Source organism: Meriones unguiculatus, chromosome 4 (genome assembly GCF_030254825.1).
Source record: "Meriones unguiculatus strain TT.TT164.6M chromosome 4, Bangor_MerUng_6.1, whole genome shotgun sequence".
NCBI classification, from domain to species: Eukaryota; Metazoa; Chordata; class Mammalia; order Rodentia; family Muridae; genus Meriones; species Meriones unguiculatus.
In genome coordinates this window covers 86,078,442-86,100,068 of record NC_083352.1, presented here as the reverse complement: position 1 = coordinate 86,100,068, position 21,627 = coordinate 86,078,442, and the positions used below count along the sequence as shown (strand labels likewise).

The following is a 21,627-nucleotide window of genomic DNA, read 5'->3' as shown; positions in this document are numbered from 1 at the left end:
GGTCGTTTGCCCATCTGAAGCTAAGGGGATTTTGAGTGGGAGCTGAATAATCCCAGACCCCAAGGAGTCTGACCAGCATTGTTCTTTCTCCTCTCTGGAGGGTGGGTCCTTTAACATTTGCCCAGAAGTTTAGAGAACCCATGTTCTAGTGCCTAGAATCACAGGCCTTACTATCCTCCTCTTTCTACTCTGAAACTCTCTCCCACCATCCTCTAGAACTCTGTTCTTGGTGGATGTTGGTTTATTTTCTCTTATTTTTTTTTACATTCATTTATTTATTGTGTATGTGTGTAGGCATGTGCATGCCATGCTGTGTGTGTGTGTGTGTGTGTGTGTGTGTAGGTCAGAGGACAACTAGCAGGAGTTAGTTCTCTCCTTTCACCGTGTGGGTTCCAGGAATTGAGCTCAGGTTATTTGGCTTGGCAACAAGCTCCTTTATCCCCTGAGCTATCTCATCAGCCCAGATATTGGGCTGTTACAACAAGATCCTTAATTATTCCCAGGAAAACCAAGGATGCTCTTTCTTCCCTGAGTCTGAGGGTGAAGGCCAGTGAGTAGAGAGAGATTGGGACCGCTGAAACCTCCACCAGGATATATTATCGTTAACCACTATGAACCCCTCCCCACAACTCAGCTCCTTGTGTTAGTCAGGGTAATTACTGTTAGCTGCTGCAACAAATAGCTCTGTCACAGTGGCTTCGCAGGCTGATGAGGCTTGGATGGGGTTTCTGAGCTATATCCAAGTGGCTGCATCCAAATCCAAGCGGTGCTTCTCCAAGAGACCCTGGCTGCTTCTGTCCTCTGCTTGTGTCATGCTGAATCTTTGCCTGTTGCTATGCCATCCTTGTTTCCATGGAAACCCCTCCAAGAGCTGGCAGGCACTTTTCAAAGGCCAGCCACCGGAAGCTGCTGGCATCTTCTTCAGCTGCATTCCATTGGTCAGCGTGCAGGGAAGAGGCCCCAAGGGAGTCCAGAGGCATGCTTCTCCTAGGAGCTCAGGAGGAAAAGAAATGTCCAGGGGAGCGTAGAGCCGGGCCAGCCCACTTCAGGCATGCTGCCTGCTTTCTTCCTGCACACCGTTTTCCTCTTAGGGCATCCTTACTTAAATGTCAACTTCCCAATTTCTGGTTTTTAATTCTTAATTTTTTTTTCACCAAACAGATTTAATTTTTTTTTTGACAACATGTTTTTCTGATTTTTAGTTGCCCTTGAGTTCAGATCTTAATCCTTTATCACATGCTCTCCTGTGTTATCACAGGTGGGTTGCTTTCGTCTCTTTTCTGTCATCCCATCAGCGTGTTCCGAGAGCAGTGTGGGGGAAGGCTGCTCAGAGCTTTAAGAATGAAAACAGCTTCTAACCCATCGTTTATGCAGAAAACTCTCAGCAGAGTGACAACAGGAAGAAACTTTGACTTGACAGACAGCGTTGCCTAGGAGTCTGACGTAAATATTCTAGATAATAGGAATTCAAGGTGAGGAGAAGGCTCAGGAGGACCTTGGATCTGCTGGTCAGCTGGGTGGCTAGCCAAGGTCCTAAGACACATCGGAGAAGAAGGTAATTAGGATTGCTTGTCAGTTTTTGATGCAGAGAGAATTATCCCAAATGAAGGTGTGGAATATGGAAGCTGTTAGCAGAGGTGCCTATGGTTTGGGTTGGGCCAGCTGCCCTTTTTTTGACCCTGGCTAGCCTACAGATTCATCTCCGCTGAATGGTTTGGCGGTTGAGTGTATATTTCTTTCCTTCCTTCCTTCCTTCCTTCCTTCCTTCCTTCCTTCCTTCCTTTTTTCCTTCCTTCCTTCCTTCCTTTCTTCCTTCCTTTTTTCCTTCCTTCCTTCCTTCCTTCCTTCCTTCCTTCCTTCCTTCCTTCCTTCCTTCCTTCCCTCCTTCCTTCCTTCTCTCTTTCTTCTCTCTCTGTCTCTCTTTTAACATAGCTGGCTGTGCATATTTTGTGTCTTAGGGTTTCTATTGCTGTGAATAAACACCATGACCGTGGCAACTCTTACTAAGGGAAACATTTAATTGGGGTGGCTTGCTGTTGAGAGGTTTTAGTCTGTTATGGTGAGAAACACGGCACCGTACAGGCAGACAAAGTGCTGGAGAGATAGCCAAGAGCTTTACATCTGGATCAGCAGGCAGCAGAAAGAGCAAGACAGCCACTGGGCCTGGCTTGAGCATCTGAAACCTCAAAGTCTACCCCCAGTGACACACTTACGCCAATAAGGCCACATCTACTCCAACAGGGCTATACCTCCTAATAGTGTCACTCCTTATGAGCCTTTGGGGGGCATTTTCGTTCACACCATCACAGTGTGTTTGTGTGTGTTGGTGGGAGAAGGCACATGTGTGTGTGGAGATGCAGTGCAGGTGTATATGTGGTGTGTGTGTGTGTGTGTGTATGTATGTGCATGTGTGTATGCGTGTGTGTAGGCCCAAGGTTGATGTCAGAGTCTAATCTCCCTTAGTTGGTCTATTTTACTCTTTGAGGCAAGGTCTCTCAATCAAACCCAGAGCTCTCTCGTATGTCTACTACTCTGGCTGGCTAGCTTGCTCGGGGGAGGGGTGGGAATCCTGGTCTCTGTCTTCCTAGGCTGCAGTCACAGGGGCGCTGCCACGCCTACTGGTGTTTATGTGGATTCTGTGGATCTAAGCTCTGTTCTTCTTGCTTACACAGCAAGCTCCCCTGAGCGCCCGAATGTAGTTTTAAGCCTTCAGCTTTGTGATGCTTCCTGCAGAGACACCTACCCGACATGGGTGGGCTCACACCAGCAGCATACCCTATTTAGTCAGGGGATTTAGGATTAGAAAAGAAGGTGAAGAGACCGATAGCAAATGTATCCCTTTGAAGCTTGCATTTGTTCCAGTCAGCACTCATCCCTCCTTCCCCTCCCCGTCTCCCTCTCCCTGCTCCTTCCTGTTATTAGTCCTAAGAATTCTCAGTAGTTTCATTGCCAAGTGTACCCATCCCCTTTTCGGCTCTGGCTTAGAGACTCTCGCTACAAAATCACAGATAAAACTCAAGTTTTATAAATTCAGTTTATAGTTTGACAGAAGCCAGGCATCCAGGATCTTCTTTCATGAGTTGAGAAAGTCAAGGCCAAGGTAAGTGAAGTGACTTGCCCAGGGTCCCACAGCGGGTACATAGCACAGGCCTGTAATTGGCTACCCCACAGAAACTGGGCATTTTAGTGACGGAGTCAATATATCTCAGCATTACAGTTAGATACCTTACAATGTACAAAAGAAGAGGGAGCCAGCTTGAATGGTTTCAGGTGCAAGAGAGCTGAAGCGTAACTCTCATATGGTCGTTAGGCAGAATGTGCCTAGGAATTTTGGATATTGTATCATGACTTGCTGGGAATTCCCTGGAGACCCCAGTGGCTCCATATTGTAGTGGGACTGAGCGGGCCACTTCTGCAAGATATGACACAGGAGTGACTACAGAGGGGAAGCCACAAAAGGCAGTGCTCCTCTCTCCATGCCCTTCAGTCATTGATCCTGGGAGCCAGCTGCTGTGTCACAGAGTTGCAATGCTACACCTCAGTGGAGAGGCCCCACGGTGGAGACCTGAGATCTCCTGTCCACAGCCACAGGGGCACCCTCTCAGCCTTGAGCCCAAGGCTGCCTGACGTCTTGACTCAGGAAATAGATCATGTCTGTTTTTCAGATCTTCTCTGTTTAGGGTAACGCATGAAGCAGCTTGAATTACTAATGGGAAGCATCATAAACACCAGCCCATGGCGCTCGTGTGGGCGAGTACAGATGTCTGGCTGGCAGAGCAGTCCCTGGCCAAAGTGCCCTCGGAGACACGGTTTCCCCAGGCTTGTGCCATCTGTGGCTGTAGCACTTGCTATCTCAGACCATGCTGCCCGTGCGCCGTCAGCGTATGCATCTTAACTTAACCCTTCAAGAATTGATGGCGCTGGAGAGATAGCCCAGTGGTTAGGAGCTTGGGCTGCTCTTCCAGCGGACCTGGGTTCAGTTCCCAGCACCTGGATAGCTGCTCGCAACCACCCATGACTCTAGTTCTGGGGGATCTCCTGCCCTCTTATGGCCCCCGTGGGCAGTGCATGCACAGATCTTGCAGACAAAACACTCCCAACACACATAAAAGTGGAGAATGTTCACCCGACCTTTAACCTCTCTCACGTGGTGGCTGTATGTCTGGGACCCCACAGTTTTATGGATATTATTCTGCTCACTTCTGAGCCATGTGTGTCTAGGGCTGGGGGTGGAGTGGGATGGGTGGACCAGGGTCAGGATCCCTGCAGGTGTCTCACTAGAGGGAGGCTGTGAAGTTGTGGGAAAGTGGAATTTGCCATGGAGACCCCAGGATCCTGGTTATTCCAGGAGTTTGAAACAGCCACGGGAGGAAAGCCATCTGCAGTGAAGAGATCTATCCCAAGAAAGTGGCCCTGTAAACTACAGACAGCAAGTTTGTGGGATTGAGTCTGCCCAGGCTCCTGGGGCCTGGCCTTGGGCTGCAGGGTTTAATGATGACCCTCCTGATTTCCAGTCCTGCTTGATCTGATGCCCTTCCCCCGCCTCCCCTTCTTTCTCTATCATTGGGATGTTCCCTCTCTGCCATTGTATTTTAGGCTCTGTAATATGTTTTCTGATTTACGTGGGCGCATCACTGAATGTTTCCCCTGCATTCTCAGGGGGTATTTTAAACTTGGACATGTCATACCAGTGGTTCTCAGTTGTGACTCTTTAATACAGTACCTCGTGTTGTAGTGACCCCCAACCATAAAATTACCTCGTTGCTCTTTCATAACTGTAATCTTGCTCCTGTTATGAATGTAATGTAAATAGCTGTTTTCCCTACACCTGTGGAAGGGTCATTTGACACCCCCATAGGCTTGAGAACCTCTGTTCTATACAGGGTTAGTGTGTTAAGACCGTGGGAATTCTTGGTACATATGCTCTTTGTGGACTTGACACAGCTGGGGTCATCTGAGAAGACAGAGCCTCAGCTGAGAAACTATTCCATCAGATTGGCTGTAGGCAGCTCTGGGGGAGAGTGTCTTGATTAATGATGGATATGGGAGGTCCCAGCGTGCTGTGGACAGTACCACCCCTGGGAGAGTGGTCCTGGGTGCTTTCGGAAAGCAGGCTGAGCAAGCCAGGAAGCATGGTTTCCTCCATGCCCTCTGCTCCAGTTCCTGCCTGCCCTGACTTCCCCTGTGGTGGACTCTAAGGTGTAAATGACCCAAGTTGCTTTTGGTCACGGTGTTTTGTCACAGCAGTAGAAAGCCAACTAGGACACTTGCAGAGGGTCAAAATGCAGGTTGCCTTCTGTCACACACAAGAATATTTTGGAGGGCGGGCAGGGATGGAAGTATTAAAAGGGTGAGGTCGCCTTGGGATAGGCCTGGTTAACCTTGATTATCATCTTGACGGGAATTGGAATCACCTAGGAGATTGGTATGGTTGTGTCTGTGAGGGTGCTCCCAGAGAGGATTAACGAGGAGGGGAAGGTGTGCCCTGGGGATAGGTAGCAACATTGCACAGGCTGAGAGCCCAAATGGAACAGAAGTGTGAAAGGGGCAGAGATGGTGCCAGCACAGCTGTCTCCTGCTCTGCCCCCCCCCCCCCCCCCCGGCTGCCTCACTGTGAGAGGATCTGCTTCTCCATAGCCTTTCCCAATGTGGCGATCTGGAAACCACGAGCCACACTTCCCTCCGCCCCCCCGGGGGCTTGTTTACTTCAGTCCTTATGTCTCCACAATGAGAGGGCTGACGGACACAGCAGTCTTCATGAGGAGCTCGGCAGAGCTGTCATCCTGTGGGAAGCGTGGTTAGGATGAAAGGTTAGGCTCCCTTTCATCCTAGCACCGCCAGCTATCAAAGTGGCAATTAAGCTGAGTTAATAAATTGGATTTTCAGGATATTGCTGGAGACGAGGAAAGATTTAATCAGGAAGGGTGGGTTATCCTTTGGAGTGGAAGTGGTCCAGAGTAGATGCATGTGGATTTCCACAGGTTTCCAAGAGGTGCCTTCCACCTCCTCCCTCTTCCTCTCGAAAGACTGGAGAGTCTAGCTTAGCGGGCGAGGCCTGGAGCGTTTGTTCTGTGATGTGTTCAGCAACATCTGCAGGCAGCTCAGCTTCTAGCTGTCTCCCCATGTGACTGGTGACTGGCCTTCCCTGAGCTCTGCAACCAATATGGCTTCACGCTGCTGGGACAGCTAATTGTACACACCCACACCAGAGTGGTTGTAACTGTTAAAATCCAAGGCGAGGGGAAAGTGGCCATGTTGATCCTGTTCTTCAGTCCCGAGTCTCGTGTTTTTTACACCTCTAGGCCCTTTCCCAAGCCGGCCTCTGTAGTTCCAGCGCAGGGCAAGGGTAGGGCTGTGCCTCCTGGAGGCAGGTGCAGTGTGGAGGGGACTGAGCCTGCAGATCCTGGACAGTGACAGGCAAGCTGGTGTTCCAGAGCTGGGTGCTGGTTCCAGGACATGCCAGATATGAACTGGACATTCAGTTCTTGCTTTCAGAAGCTTACTGTCAAGCCAAGGAAAAATTTACATGGCCAGAGACAAATTCACATGGCCAATACCCTGGATTTCAGTGCATAAATCCCTGGAGGAGGAGATTTTTTTTTTTTAAATTTTATGTTTGTTTATTTGTTTTGAGACAGGGTTTCTCTGTATAACATTTGCTGTCCTAGACTCACTTTGTAAATCAACCTGGCCTCGAACTTACAGAGCTCTGCCTGCTTCTGCCTCCCTGATGGCTGGGATTAAAGGTGTGCGCCACGGCACCCGGCTGGAGGAGATAATTTTAATCAAGGAATACAGGTAGCTCTCTGGAGGGACATGAAATCACTCCAAAGGAGGGGATACCAAACTTTACATCATGCAGCTGAGGAGTTCCATCGCCTCATGGAATGTCACCTGCTGTTATGGTTTGGATCTTATGTCTTGAGACAACATCTTACTAATGTAGCCCTGGCTGGCCTAGAGCTCTCTCCATAGGCCAGGCTGCTCTCGAACTCACAGAGATTCGTTGCTTCCCCCCACCCCCTTTTAGTATTTCCCTTTCTACTTTCTTCTTTGTAAATCACACATGGAAGGGTTGTGACCCTTGTTTTGCCAGGATGATCATCCACCCATTTTTCCTGCAAACAAGGTTCTTAGATAAACTGCCACCCGAGCTGGTAGGACCTGCCTTATCCTCAGGTGGCAGATCTGGGTCGCTTTACATGAGGTTCTTTTCAGAAACAGAAAACATGATGAGCTTTGTTTCGAAGGGGCCTCTGGAGGTGGCCGGAAGCTGTGGAAAGCCCTTAACTCATCAGCACAGTTGGCTGTGATTGGTAGGACTGTGAGGAGAAGCCGCTGGGCTCCAGTCTTCGAAGCGAGAGGACTTCAGGGTAGCTCCTCACAGTGAACTGATGGGATGAGGCTGGGGATCCAGCCACTTTTCTATTGGAATCCGGGGCCATTGTTCAAAGATTGATCTGCCCTGCAGAGGAAGTACTAGGCTTGAAACAGGGACGTTTGTCTGGCCCTTGGTCTCCTCCCCAGCTGACAGCTGAGATGTAGTTAATGGCAGAGAAAGGCTTCACAGTTGAGATAATGATGCAGGGAAAGGGAGGGCTATCACTGGTTTGTCACAGGATACAGCACACCTGTCCCATGAGCCTTCGAAATGTAACCTTGTTAGCATAGCAGGGCTTTTGCAAACCCCAGAAACTTCAGTCAGACTAACTGCATCTCAAGGAGAACGGGGGTGGCTCAAATCAGCTTTCTTGGCTGGACCCGGAGCCTGGTGGGATGCAATTCCCCCTCCTGCTCTCAGCCCCATCATTTCTGCTTGTCCCCTCTTGGCCTGCATTCTTGTGTAGGTGACCAACCTACTCCCCACCCCCACAGAAAGGTCAAGTTTTCAATTTCCCAGGTCCCCCTGTCTGTTGTTTTTGTACAGTTTTCTGTGTTTGTCGGCTCAGCCTTTCTCTGGGCTGGGAACAGCCTTAAGTGAGCAGGTCCAGTTCTCTTACGGTGAGCGCATTCCAGTCACACCTCCCTGCTTGGTACAGCTGCCCTCTGCAATGCCCACAGTTGTCAGTCTACGTTTAGCTCACGGTGCTAGGCTCTGATGCACTTGATGAGGTATATCCATTCTCTGAGGCATTCTGGCTTCTCTCCTCTTCAAAGACCAGTTGCTTTCCTTGCTCAGCCTGGGATGCCCTTGGTTGGCTCTGCTCCCAGGAGCCTGTAGGTCACCCTCTGTGGTCCTGTCTGCTGTCACTCTACACAGAAACACTTGAAACAGAATGACTTTTGAGTCTTTAGGTGGAAAACATGTTTTGTCTTATCTTACTCTTGTCTTATCTCTTACCTACTCTCTCTCTTTCTTTTTCTCCCTTTCACCCTCTTACCATATCCCTCTCTCACTCTGTCTCTCTCTTCCTCTCTATTCTGTCCTGCTGTCCCTCTCCCATAAAAGCCTGGCTGTTTCCAATCATGTCTTCTCACCCCGAGCGAACGTAGCCTTCAGTTTCCTGGCATCTTTTGTTTGGGTGAGTAGGCCAGCCTCCCTCACGGAGAGCAGACACATTTTTGCCTCAAGACTGAGCTGTGTTTTCAGCGAGATAGGCTTTACACGCCTCACCCCGGAGGCTCAGCGCTCAGAGGTGATTTGCTCTTCTCATGGACGCCAGGCCACAGTCTCACCCTTGGAACCATGCTTTGTCTCCAGCATATCCAGGGATCTTCTTGCTGGTGGCAGGTGTGCAGGGGACAAGCCCCTGGTGACAGGGTTCAGCTAGCTACATGGGCCACCACACAGCCACTGGGTTCCTCATTAGTGTGACCTGCCTGGCTTGGTTACCAGAGCAGATGGCACCTGCTGCTCCTTTGTTTCAGGCCAATTAGTGCTCTCTCCCCTCCAGGGTGCTGGCCTGGCGCTTACTCCAGATCTCATCATGGTCTGCACTCATTTGCCTTTCCTTGGGGACATGCACTGGTGGGCCATTTGCATAAAACAGAATGGATGAGGGGTGAGTGTTGGACCTGAGTCCCATGTCATCATCTCTGGCCTCCATCCTTGCAGTCATAGGGACAACTCTTCAAATATACATACAGAGGCCATCCTTGTCTCGGGACCCCTCATTTTTTTTGGGGGGGGCCCTCATTTTTGGACTCTGTAATTGGGTCTACAAGCAGTCTCAAGAGACAATGGAGAAAAATCCAGGTTGTTATTGCTATATTTCTTTGTTGTTTTACACCCAAGCCTGGCATCTGTTGATCCTGGGAACAAACTCTTCTCTCAGCCGGACAATGGCAGGTGAGGAACGGGCCCCAGTTCAAGGGTCTTCCAATAGACCATCAGCAAAGGGCAAGGGAGAAAAGTTATATGTATGAGGTCCTTTCAATCGATTACAGCGGAATGAGTGACCAATAAGAAGGATTTGAGCTGCACGGTGGTGGCACACACCTTTAATCCCAGCCCTGGGGAGGCAGAGTGCATCTCTGAGTTCGAGACCAGCCTGGTCTAAGAGTGACTTCCAGGACAGCCAGGGATACACGATGAAACCCTGTCTCGAAAAGCCAATTAAAAAAAAATTTTTTTTTTGAGGCAGCTGTAAATTAGCAGAAGAGGCCAAATGAAAACTGGGATAGAGTTGCTGGTCCTAATTAATTGGTGGCAGGAGAATTCCTTCCTCCCGAGGGACAGAGCATCCCATGGGGGAGAGGAGCTGGCAAATTGTCTCATCGACTTTCTGCTCAGCTGATGTTTATTGAAAATCCATCAGGTAGTTGGAAGGTTAGCAGAACACGGTGATCTGATTTTTGACCCAGGTGGCATTCAAAATGTCAACCTATTTTGGGGCTTCTCTCATCTCTGTTAAAGCTTAAGGTTAATAAGGTTAGAAGTTCTAATTGGGCTTATTTTAGAATATCACTGAATGCAATCTTCCTGCCCACCCCTGCCCCTGTGATTTCACCTATCCTAGGCAAGTTTTCTGCTAATGGGTCGCATCCCTGTCTTAAACACATAGACACACACGTGTGTATTCGAGGCAAGGTTATGCTGGGTTGCCCTGGCTGGCCTCACACCTGTATGTAGTGTTCCTGTCTCCACGTCCTGAGTAGCTGCCATTAGGTTGGGCTCCCTCTCGTCTTTAAGTTGTTGTTGTTGTTGTTGTTTTTTCTTTGCACTTTCGGAGCTGAAATAATTCTTGATGGCTTGAAAGCTGGTGGCCGCCGCTTGAGACACGCCACAGAAGGGTTTCTTTGCTGTCCTCTGTGTAAGTGCACCTGTGTGTGGGAGCATGTGTATGTAGGGGAGAGATGCCAGCGTCTGGTGTCTTTCTCAATCCCTCTCCGCCTTAATTTTTGGTGCAGGGCCTCTCACTCACCTGGAGCGCACTGATCGCGCGAGATTAGCTGACCACCGGGCTCCAGGAACCTCTTTCTGTCTCTGCCTCCCTGGCATGAGGCTCAGAGGCTTGCACCAACACATCCAGCTTTTTATATAAGTGCTTGGGGGAACTGGACTCATTTGCTCAAACTCACACTGCAAGCCCTTTACTGACGTATCCCTTTTGCCAGTGCCGTATCATTATTGCCGCTGAGCCAGACCTGCCTGTGTGTGAGTGCTGGGGAGTGCATGGCCTAGGATGACACCCGCCCCCGCCCCTGCTCCTGCTCCCTGACACCTGAAGGGAATGGTTGGAGCAGGGTCAGCACTCCCTAAGTTTCCTATTTCATGAAGAAGGGGGCGAGGGAAACCCCACACAGGAGGGCTGAGAGCAGAAAATCCAATCTTGATAGCTTGAGGGACCAGAGAACGAGTTTGGGGTTGATCACAACATAACAAGTAAGGACTCCTAAAGATGAAAGATTCAGGGTGGGGAGCCCTCGGATTGCCGAGATAATCTTTGCCCCGTCTACGGTTGGCCCAGGAGCTGCTGTTTATTACGAAAGCATTAACTGCCCAGCTCATACCGAAGCGAAGGCAGGAATTTCTGGAGAAACATTCCCAAACCCAGAGTCTCTGCGGCTCAGCGGGTCTAGATTACAGCCTAATATTATTTGACATAAGAATACAAATGAGATACATGTGCCAAAAGAAAAGCAAGCAATGGGTCTGGTGTGGGTGGCTCAGTGGAAGAGCGCTTGCCCGGTGTGCTTCAAGCCTGGGGTTCAGACCTAGTTCTGAAAAAGATACCGAAGTGTAATAATCGATAGAAACTGACAGGATGAGACTAAGATTATAAAGAAGTCAAAATAATCATAAAAATTAAAGAAAACATGTCTGTTGTAGTTCGGATGTAGTGTGTCTCCTTGGGGTTCAGATGTTGCAGGAGGCAACAGGTTTGGTCTTCTGGGTGGCAGATGAGAGGTGTTGGGGCCTTCAAGAGGTGGGAGCGTAGCAAGAGGTCAGAGGTCACTGGAATGCAGACCTTAGAAGAGATTGAGGTAGTTCTTATGAGACACTGGTTAGTTCTCACTTGAAGATAGCTACAAAAGAACAAACTTGACGCCTCATGTGATCATGTGACCTCCCCCACATGTGTACCCCAATCCCACTTGCCAGGAAGCCATTACCAAGGTAAGCTCAGCAAGATCACCCAATCTTGCATTTTAATCGTCCAAAACATGAGTCAAATCAGCCTCTCCATCATCCAGCCTTTCATAGTAACAGAAAACCAACAATACAATGAATAGAAACAGGAATTAAGTAGAAATTATCAAAGAATAAAGTAAAAATTCTAGCACTGAACTTTAGATTACCTGAAATAAATATTTTCAAGCTGAATGGCTTACCAGAAGATTTAAGACAATGGGAAAAAATAGTCAGAAATCTTAAAGGTAGGCCAGTGGAACTTATTTGATCCAAAGAACAGAAGAAAACCTGAAACATTTTAACTGAGCCTCAGGGCCTTGTGTGACAATAGCAGGACTCCTATGTGAAGTTGGAGTTGAAGGAGAGGAGAGAGAAAAGAGGCTGAAAAAATATTGTAGAAGAAATGATGGCTGCAAACTTTCCAACTTAGTGAAAGGCATGTGTTTGCTGTTTGACACGCCCATTCTTTTTTTTTTAACTTTTATTAATTACACTTTATTCACTTTGTATCCCCCCATAAATCTTTCCCACTCCCCTTCTAATCCCACCCTCCCTCCCCCTTCTTCACGCATGCCCCTCCCCAAGTCCACTGATAGGGGAGGTCCTCCTCTCCTTCCTTCTGATCTTAGTCTATCAGATCTTATCAGGAGTGCTGCATTGTCATCTTCTGTGGCCTGGTAAGTCTGCTCCCCCCTCAGGGGGAGTGATCAAAGAGCAGGGCAATCAGATTATGTCAGAGGCAGTCCCTCTTCCCATTACTATGTAACCCACTTGGACACTGAACTGCCATGGGCTACATCTGTGCAGGGGTTCTAGGTTATCTCCATACGTGGTACTTGGTTGGAGTATGAGTCTCTGGAAAGACCCATGTGTTCAAATTTTCTGGTTTTGTTGCTGTCCTTGTGGAGTTCCTGTCCTCTCCAGATCTTACTATTTCCCACTTCTTTCATAAGATCCCATGCACTCTGCCCAACAGTTGGCCATAAGTCTCAGCCATCTGCTTTGATAGTCTCCAAGGCAGAGCGTTTCAGAGGCCCTCTGTGGCAGGTTCCTAACTTGTTTCCTGTTTTCTTCTTCTGATGTCCATCCTCTTTGCCTTTTGGGATGGGGATTGAGCATTTTAGTCAGGGTCCTCCCTCTTGATTAGTTTCTTTAGATGTATAGATTTTAGTAGGTTTATCCTATATTATATGTCTATATGAGTGACTATATTCCATGTGTCTTTCTGCTTCTGGGACAGCTTGCTCAGGATGATCCTTTCCAGTTCCCACCATTTTCCTGCAAATTTCATGATTTCCTTATTTTTCATTGCTGAGTAATATTCCATTGTGTAGATGTACCACAATTTTTGCATTCATTCTTCAGTCGAGGGGCATCTGGGCTGTTTCTAGCTTCTGGCTATTACAAATAAAGCTGCTACAAACATGGTTGAGCAAATGTCCTTATTGTGTACTTGAGCCTCTTTTGGATATATGCCTAGGAGTGGTATGGCTGGATCTTGAGGAAGCACTATTCCTAGTTGTCTGAGAAAGCGCCAGATTGATTTCCAGAGTGGTTGTACAAGTTTACATTCCCACCAGCAGTGGAGGAGGGCTCCCTTTTCTCCACAACCTCTCCAGCATGACACACCCATTCTTAAGAAATGAAAAACAAATGTCCATATCCTTGTCTGTGTAGCTCTGAAAGAAGCCTAGCACTAAGTTAACTGGTGAACAGTTGAACACACAAATTAAACACACATGCATACATACATACATGAACATGCATGCATATATACACATCTATAACATAGGACTTACTGTGGGGTGGAAGGACACTCCTGTATGTATTGTAGGGGGATAAGAGTGTGTGACCATGTCGTAATGGACCCATTATTTTGTATGTTAACTGAAAACAATAATCATGGAAACCGCCTTCCTTGGTCAGCAGTATAGCTCAGTGGTAGAACTCCTGAGTTGGTGGTATGCATGAGGCCCTGAATTCAATCCTTACCTCCTTAAAACAACGAAACAGATGAATGTATGAATGGGTGGGTGGATTGTGCATGGATGAGTGAGTAGATGGATAGATGGACAGATACGAATGGGTAGGTAAGTGAATGTATGAACGGATAGATGGATAATAGACATTAGTGGAGGTGTGGGTAGAAGAATGAATGGATAGAGAGTAGGTGAAGACAGATGGATTGATGGATGAAGGATGAGGGGTGGTTGGGTAGACAGATGAATGGAGTGGGTTGATGGATGTTTAGATGTTTACATGGGTGGATACATGGATGGATGCATTCATGCATGAAAAAGCCATGAACCTCAGAGTAAAGATGCTTTGCCACTTCAGACTTTTCCAGAATAGAGGGAAACCCTTTTGCAGGAAAATTTCTGAATGAGTTTTCCACACTGCTATGGTGTGTGTGTGTGTGTGTGTGTGTGTGCTGAAAAGTGTCTTAAGTTGGAAGAAGGTGAATCTGCACTGGTTGCCAGACTAGCCACAGGAAGTGAGGAACGAGGGTTGAATAAGTGTCTGCAATGGCCAGGTTTGACATTTGGATCCCAGTTTACTTGGTCTTCAGTGTTTTAGAACAGTCTTTTTTTTTTTTTTTATTGAATACCTTAGCATATGTCACAGGAGAGGCAGAAGATTTCAACCTTACTCTTTGATGTCATAAACATTTTAGGTTTGAATACGAAGTTTGGATTTTGTTGTGCCTTCACACCAATGTCATTATACTTGTTCTTACCCATTCTTTTTTCCATGGCAACCCCCACCCTGCCCCCAACCCCTTCCCGCCTCCAGCTGCCAAGCCCCATGCTTGAAGCTGCACCAGTGGGTGCGTTCCGGCCACATGAGGTCTGGCTTTTTATCTGAGCATAGACTACCTCTCCTTGAATTCTTCTCTAGGTGGTTCTGAGCCTTTTCAGATCTTATGTTCTCCAGGCAGCTCGTCTTGGGCCTGACCTTTGTGGGTCAGCCATGAAGGATTCCTGGCCATCTAATTGTTCCAGTCCTCTTGATGGACAGCTCAGTGCAGTCCTTCCCGCACGGTGTCTCTCCCATCTCAGCAGGGAAAGGACCCGGGCTGAGAATAAATGAGCACTGATTGCTTTTGTGGCTGCCACCTGTGCCCTGGTGGCCAGGGAAGCCTGAAGGGTGTTGGATTTTACAGATGCCCTCATGGCCACTAGGAAACCCCCACAGATATCCAGCATGCACAGGGCGTGACCCCAGGACCCCATTCTCATTAGCAGCTGCTCTCTGTTGAAGAGCCACCTAGACTGTTAAGTATTAGAAAAAAAAATCCACACTGCTCTCTGCCTAGCCATAGAACGAGGAGCAGGCTTCCATGTGGAAGCAGGCATTTTCCTCCTTTCTCTCTGCCTCTGTGTGTGTGTGTGTGTGTGTGTGTGTGTGTGTAGTGTATGCACCTGTCCCTCAATTTCCCCTGTCTGCATATGTACCCAGTGGAAGCCAGGGGACATTGTGATCCCTCAATAACTCTCCAGCAACCATACAGAAGTGTCTGGAGAGTGTCTCCAGTGTAGCTCTGGAGTTGGACGTGGTGGGACTGGGCAGCTCCACCTGTGGCTGGGACTTCCTCTGCCAAGTCCTTGCTGGGCTTTGGGCTCGAGGCTCACTGGCCGCTTCCATACCGAGCATGCAGGAGAGTCACCTTTTGGGCTGCCTCAGAGATAAGCCATGTGATTAATTGTCTCTTGCATCCCTCTGTCACTGAGGGGAGGGTCAGGGCTCTCTTCACTCAGAGGTCTGGGGTTTTAGGTGCAGAAGACACTGATCACGGGCACTATTCAGGTGGAAATGGCCAAGCCCCCCTGGTAGCCCACAAGGAGCCCACAAGGAGCGAGCTCTTGGTGGACTGAGGGTAGAGTTGGAGGGTCATAGGAGAAGGCACTTACATCTTTGGATTTGTGTGTGGGTATGCATGTGTAGCACATGTGTATGGGTGTAGACATGTGTGTGCCCATGCACTTGTGTGCACATGGGTGTGGATGCCGAAGGACATCCTTAGGTATTCCTTAGGTACCATCACCAGTTTTTTTTTTTTTTGTTTTTTTTTTTTGTTTTTGTTTTTTGTTTTTTGAGACAATTGCTCACAGTGAGTCCCAGGGATCTTTGTGTGTCTGTCTTCCCAGCACTAGGGTCACAGGTGTGTGCCATAATGCCTGGTGTGGGCACTGAGGATCAAACCTACGTCCTCATGCACTATGGCATGTCCTTTCCAAGCGTTGCTGTCATCCGTGGTCTTCGGGATTTCGAATCCTGGAAACATACCCTTATCTCCCCTGACAGTCAACAGCCTGGGTTTACCTTTTTCTGTGAAGGATATCTAAATAGAAATAGAACCCATTGGGAAGCCCACCACTTTATATAACAGAATTTTTCTGCCAGGTCACTAATGAAGTGGAACACACACACACACACACACACACACACACACACACACACAGAGAGAGAGAGAGAGAGAGAGAGAGAGAGAGAGAGAGAGAGAGACAGGCAGACAGGCAGACAGACATGTCTCTAGGAAGTTGTATTAGGAACCTGAGAATAAGAGGACTTTGAGCCATCATTTCCTGGAAGGGTTTGGGATGTTGTCAGATAGTGATGGAGGGAAAAAAAAATAATTGTGGCAATTGTTTTAGCTGTCTCCGGGCTTGTCATGGTGATGCTGATAAAATCAAATAAGCTGGAAGTGAGGTGGCTTGTTAGTGTGGGAAACAGCCCGGTGCTGGCAGCCGAGGATGTGGAGGTATCCAAAGTGTTTGCTCATTACTGGGATTGATTTTCTTCCAGCGCTGGGAAAGCGTTGGTAAGGAGAAACAATGTCTCAACAAGGACCTTGCATGCGTCTCCAGTTCGGGTAGTGGGGCAGTGGGATAGCCGCTGGCTGGCTGGCTGCAGCCGATCTGGGAGGTGGGTAGAGAATTTAGGGAGATGTTTGTTCCTGAGAAATGGTTTTACATTTTAAACAAAAGCTGAACAAACCTGACAAGATGAATGATAGTAGCTTTATATTTTTAAAGTAAAAAAATTTTAACTAAACTATTTCTTTTCCTTTTCTCCCTCTCCTCAGATGCCTACCTTCCTTCCTTCCTTTTTCCCTTCCTTTCTCCTTCTGTCCTCTTTCTCTCTCTCTTTCTGATAAGGTCTCACTCTGCTGCCCTCGTTGTCCTGAATCTCACTCTGTAGCTCAGGCTTGTCTCAAAACTCTTAGCAGTTTTCTCGTCCTAGCCTTCCAAGGACTGGGAAGACAGGTGCGGGCCATCTTACAGAATGCGGTTCAGTGGGTTTGGTCCCATTTGTAAAGTCCTGGAATCACCACCATTATACATTATATGATTTTGTGGCATTTTTATTGGACCGAAGGAAACTACCCATTGGCAGTCAGTCTCCATCCTTCACCTGCCCTCAGGCTTGCCAACCACTCCCCTGCTGCTGGTTTGTGTGGAATTACCTGTTGTGGACAGGAAACACTAGACTCATGCCATATGTGGCCTTTCAAATGGTGGCTCAAGCCCATTACATAACATGTATCCCAGCTCAGCCTTGCTCAGCAAAGCATCCCTCGATTGTTAGCCGTGTTGGAGCTGCTTGTTTCCGTTTGTTCCCAGCACCTGCGACATAGTCCCGTGGGATTCACTGAGCACGTGTCCCCCTGAGGCCCACAAACTGCTGGCTGCTCCGCTGAGTCATGGGTCTATCTTAATGAACACTCACTGTGTTTCAGGCCACGTTCTGGGGACACATTAGCAGGAAAAAAAACGGGCAAAAAAAAAAAATCTTGCTTTTGTGGCACTGAGTATGTGTCTGTCTGTGACAGTCAACACCATCAATAAATAATAGTGTGTCAGAAATGAAAACTACGGTGCAGCCAGATCTGGGGCAGGGCAGGAGAGCTGCAAAGATGCGAGCTAAGCTGAAATGAGATCTCACCAAGGAGGTGGCAATTGAACAAAGGCTGCTCCTTTTAACATGGCACCTGTGTTCATGTTGGTGCTTGGGACACATTTTTTTCCCATGGTTTTTAATTTTTTTTTTGGCTTAAAATAGATTTACTCATTTATTCAACAAATGTGTGCTGAGGATATGCCTGGCTCCCAGCTGCATTTTAGGTCTTGGCTCAAATGTCAGTGCCTCAAGAGGCTTTCCTTGCCAAACCCACCTCTGGTATTTCTGATTGTTGTTCATAGTGTATATTAAAAAAAAAAAAGTTAAAATGACTGTAAATTGTCATCTCAATTTTTAAAAAATAGGAAAATATGTCTTTTCGGAAAATTTCATACATGCATGCAATGTGTCTTGATCGCATCTACAGTTCCCCCAAGTTTCCCCAGGGTCCCTCAGCTCCTTCACCTCTGCTCTTCCCTGTGCGGTCAATGTCCTCATTCACTTCCTCACAACGATGGATGGGAAAGTGGAATCAGGAGCTCATTAAACCAGGGTGTTGTTATCACAAAGAGAGATGAAGCTAAGACTCTCCCTGAGCTTGCCATTTTGACTGTGGTCAGAGCACCAGCCACAGATGTCGGGTGGGAGTGGAGGACCAGGCGCACGCTGGTTTGCTGTGGGTCCTCAGCAGATTACATCCCAGAGCACTCACCACAGTGTTATGAATTAAGGCATCTAGGTGGTATTTTTTTGTATAGTGTATTTAATCTAATTTGGGGTTGATGAAACAAAAAGTCTGGTGTAACCCACCTGTCACTCACAGTTTCTAGGGTAATCCATGTAACCTGTGTTATCCCGTCTAAGCACTGATCTCTCCTCAGTCCCACGAGCCCACAAAATCACTATCATTCCATAAATCTGGGAGAGTTTGAGCCATGTGCTCCTGAGTTACAGAGAAGCTGTGCAGACAGACCACAAGCAGTGCCTTCTTGTCTGAGGGTGGGGGTGGGGAAGCCGAATAGGATAGAGCTGAGCTTTCTCTGAGTGTGGCCTGATGGTGCTGGCGGTGTGTGTGGAGGGCAGAGAGCTATGTGGGGCATGCCCAGAGATGGCACAAACTGGGCTCTCGAACTCGTTGTTGCTCACTTGACATAAGCTAGGGTCATCAAGGAAGAGGAAACCCCTAATAAAGGCCTGCATTGGATTGGCCTGGGCCTTGTCTTGATTAATGGTTGTTCTGGGAGGCCCCAGCCTGTAGGCAGTGTCATTTCTGGGCGGGGTGTATAGCAAGGCAGTTCCTCCTTGGCCCTCTGCTTCAGTTCCTGCCTCCACGTTCCTCCACTGACCTCCTTTCATGATGGGCTGTGAGCTGTAAGCTGGTCTCCACTCCCCTCAACACAAGTTGCTTTGTGTCATGGTCTTTGCCACAGAAATAGAAAGCAAGCTAAGACAGGTTCTTACTCAATGAAGGGCACCTCTTCTTTAGGGAAGATTGCAGATGCACTCTGAGGTCCTGCCACCCACTGGGAGCCCATGAGTGATTTCCATCCACCGTCCCGGTCATCCTAGCTCCCCGCTGACAAGGAGGCCCCTAGCAGCTTGCTGTGTCCTTCACTTTCTGCAGATCCATGTGTTCTGCTGTAAACCTTGCCTTATGTCTCTTTTCCAGGGCAAATGGCTCCGTCTATGAGATTCTGCAAGTGGACTTTGGAGTGGACAACAGCAGTGGCCTGGCCGGGGCCCAGCAAATCACCTGGCAGGTAGAATATCCAGTTGAAGACTCCATGAGCGAGCTCTTCGTCTCTGAGATCTTCATCAGCCAGACCACCTTTGTGGGCATCGTCCCTCTCGCCATGGTAGGAAACCAGGGCTCATGAAGATGAGCTGTGAAGACACTTTCTTTGACTGTTTTTTTTTTTTCTTTCTCATCTCTGTGGATGTGTGTGGGTGCGCTTGAGTGTTTGTGCACGAGGAGGCCCTAGGCTTATGTCAGGAATCGTCCTTCATTGCTCTCCTTCCATCTTATTCCACAAGTTAGAGCCTTTCAGTCACACACAGAGGATGTTGGTGACGCCCAGTCTTTTGGGCCAGCTTGATCCCCTGTCTCTGCCTTCCCAGGCCAGACTTCCATGTGGGCCACCCCATTCGCTAGGTATTTGCGTGGGTTTCTGGGGATCCTAACTCCAGTCTGCACACTTGCACGGCAAGCACTTTAACCACAGAGGCATGCTCCAGCAAATATTTTGAATGCTCACATCACTCAAAGAGACATGCAGTGTCTTTTAGCCCGTCATCCCTCGCACACTTGGTGTGTACTCTTTGAACAAGGGGGAATATACTTAAGCAGTGTTTTATTTACCTGCTTTCCATAAGGGCTCCTGGAAAGCTGTTTAGGGTTTACTGTATGAATCTCTTTTCATTTGTGGTGTTGCCAAGTGGCTCCTGGGGACCTCTTGTCTTTTATCGTCTCCATCTGTGTTCATATCAGGTCCAAGTGCTACACTTTGGGGAAGATGGTTTCACTGAAGTGTGTCGGGAGTGTGTGCTGGAGACAGAGGCTCTAGATGCCCCAGGAACCAGCCTCTTGTCAGTTGGTGCTGCTCCGAGAGTCCCCAGGTGGCCCCGGGACTGGCAAAGTTTAAAATGCAGATGGACTAAAAGAGCCTTGTTGCGAATTGACAGGCTGAAGCTGGACAGAGTCCCAGAGCCCATTAAACTGCCCACATGTCTGCCCTGTTGGCATGGCAGGGTTGGCATTTTTTTTCCTTTGAGTTTGTCTGGGACTCTTTTCACTTCAGGCTCAGGAGCCACTGTTGAGAACTGGGTAGAATCCCTGGACCTCAAAAGCATGGTCATGGTGGGTGCACATTGGAAATGTTCAATATTTTTGGCACTACTTGGACTTTCCTGTGTTGGATCCAAATGTGGGGGAATCCACATTCAGATATTCAGAGCCACCTGTGGCTAGTTGCTGAACGCATGGCAGCCATCATGGTGGTTTTGAAGATCAGCCTCATCACAGCGAGCCACATTTGGCTCCGCGGCAGCCACAGCTTGGCAGGAAGTCATTTGTTAAGGAGCATCGATGGACAGACCTGAATACCAGGGGGAAGCTGGGTTTTCCTGCATCTCCTTTCCTTGGGAACTCATCTGTTAATTCTCCAGCTGGCCTGCATGAGGCTAGCATGGCTGATCTTTCCTCAGAGCCATTGCGGTTTTAATCCATGTGTAACTGATAACACCCAGTTCCCCACAAGCTCCAAAGACTGGGACGGGAGGGGACTGGATGCTGAAGGAGTGCCCCTCACTGTCTTCAGAGGGAGATGCCAGTTCCCAGGGGAGCTAGGGTGTGGTGGGTGCTTTTCTGCTAGAAAGGCGGAGTCAGGTCAGGACACCAGGGTTGACTAAATGCAGTCCTCAGGCCAAATCCAGGCTGATGCCTGTTTTAGCAAATAAAGTATTATGGGAACACAAGCCCACTTACAATGAGTCACCTGTGGCTACTTGGATGCTGTAACGAGGCTGTGTATTTGCAGGCGGGCATGCATCTCTGGATCGGGTTTAATTTTAGCACCCTGTAATGAGTAGTACTTGGAGATGAGTCCCAAGCATGGTGCTGCTAAGAGGCTTTGGGGAAAATCTTAATTCCTGCATCAAGGCTTATTTCCCAAGGAGATCTTAATGCTCCAGCCGTCTTTGGCCGGTGGTTCCATGTCCTTTCTCATAATGCATCCTGAAGCCCAGGCTGGTGTGTCTCTCGTGAGTCAGGTCACATGGTAGAGACAGACTGGAACTGGGGGAGAAGGATCTGGCTGAACACAAATGAATGGAGACGGGAAAGCAAAGTGCATGGCTGGCCAGACGCTGCTCCTTTCCATGGCCATCCTCCCATGGCCACTGCCTCCCATGTAGACAGATGCCATGTGGCTCATATGGGGCTTGTTCCTGTCTCTCATCTGTCTCCAGGGGCCCCTTCTAGCACAGTTTGAGCATCCTGCATCCCCTAGAGGTGCTAGTTTATATCCCGTGCATCCTGATCCACTGTGACTATTCACATCTCTCCATGTGGCTGAGTTTCACTTAGAGACACTTCCTTGCCTTTGACTTTGCTTACCATTGGCTGAAAAGTGGGACGGCTGAGTGTGTCATGC

The 21,627-nt window shown here is 48.4% G+C and overlaps 1 protein-coding gene across 1 annotated transcript in view; it reads left to right on the top strand.

The window, feature by feature from the left end:
- The window catches only part of Tmem132b (transmembrane protein 132B), a 238,253-nt gene that overhangs the window by 134,542 nt on the left and 82,084 nt on the right, over positions 1-21,627 (top strand). Inside the window, exon 4 of the mRNA XM_060382307.1 lies at positions 19,146-19,332. Coding sequence (XP_060238290.1) covers positions 19,146-19,332 — 187 coding nt within the window. The remainder of the gene's footprint in view (positions 1-19,145; positions 19,333-21,627) is intronic.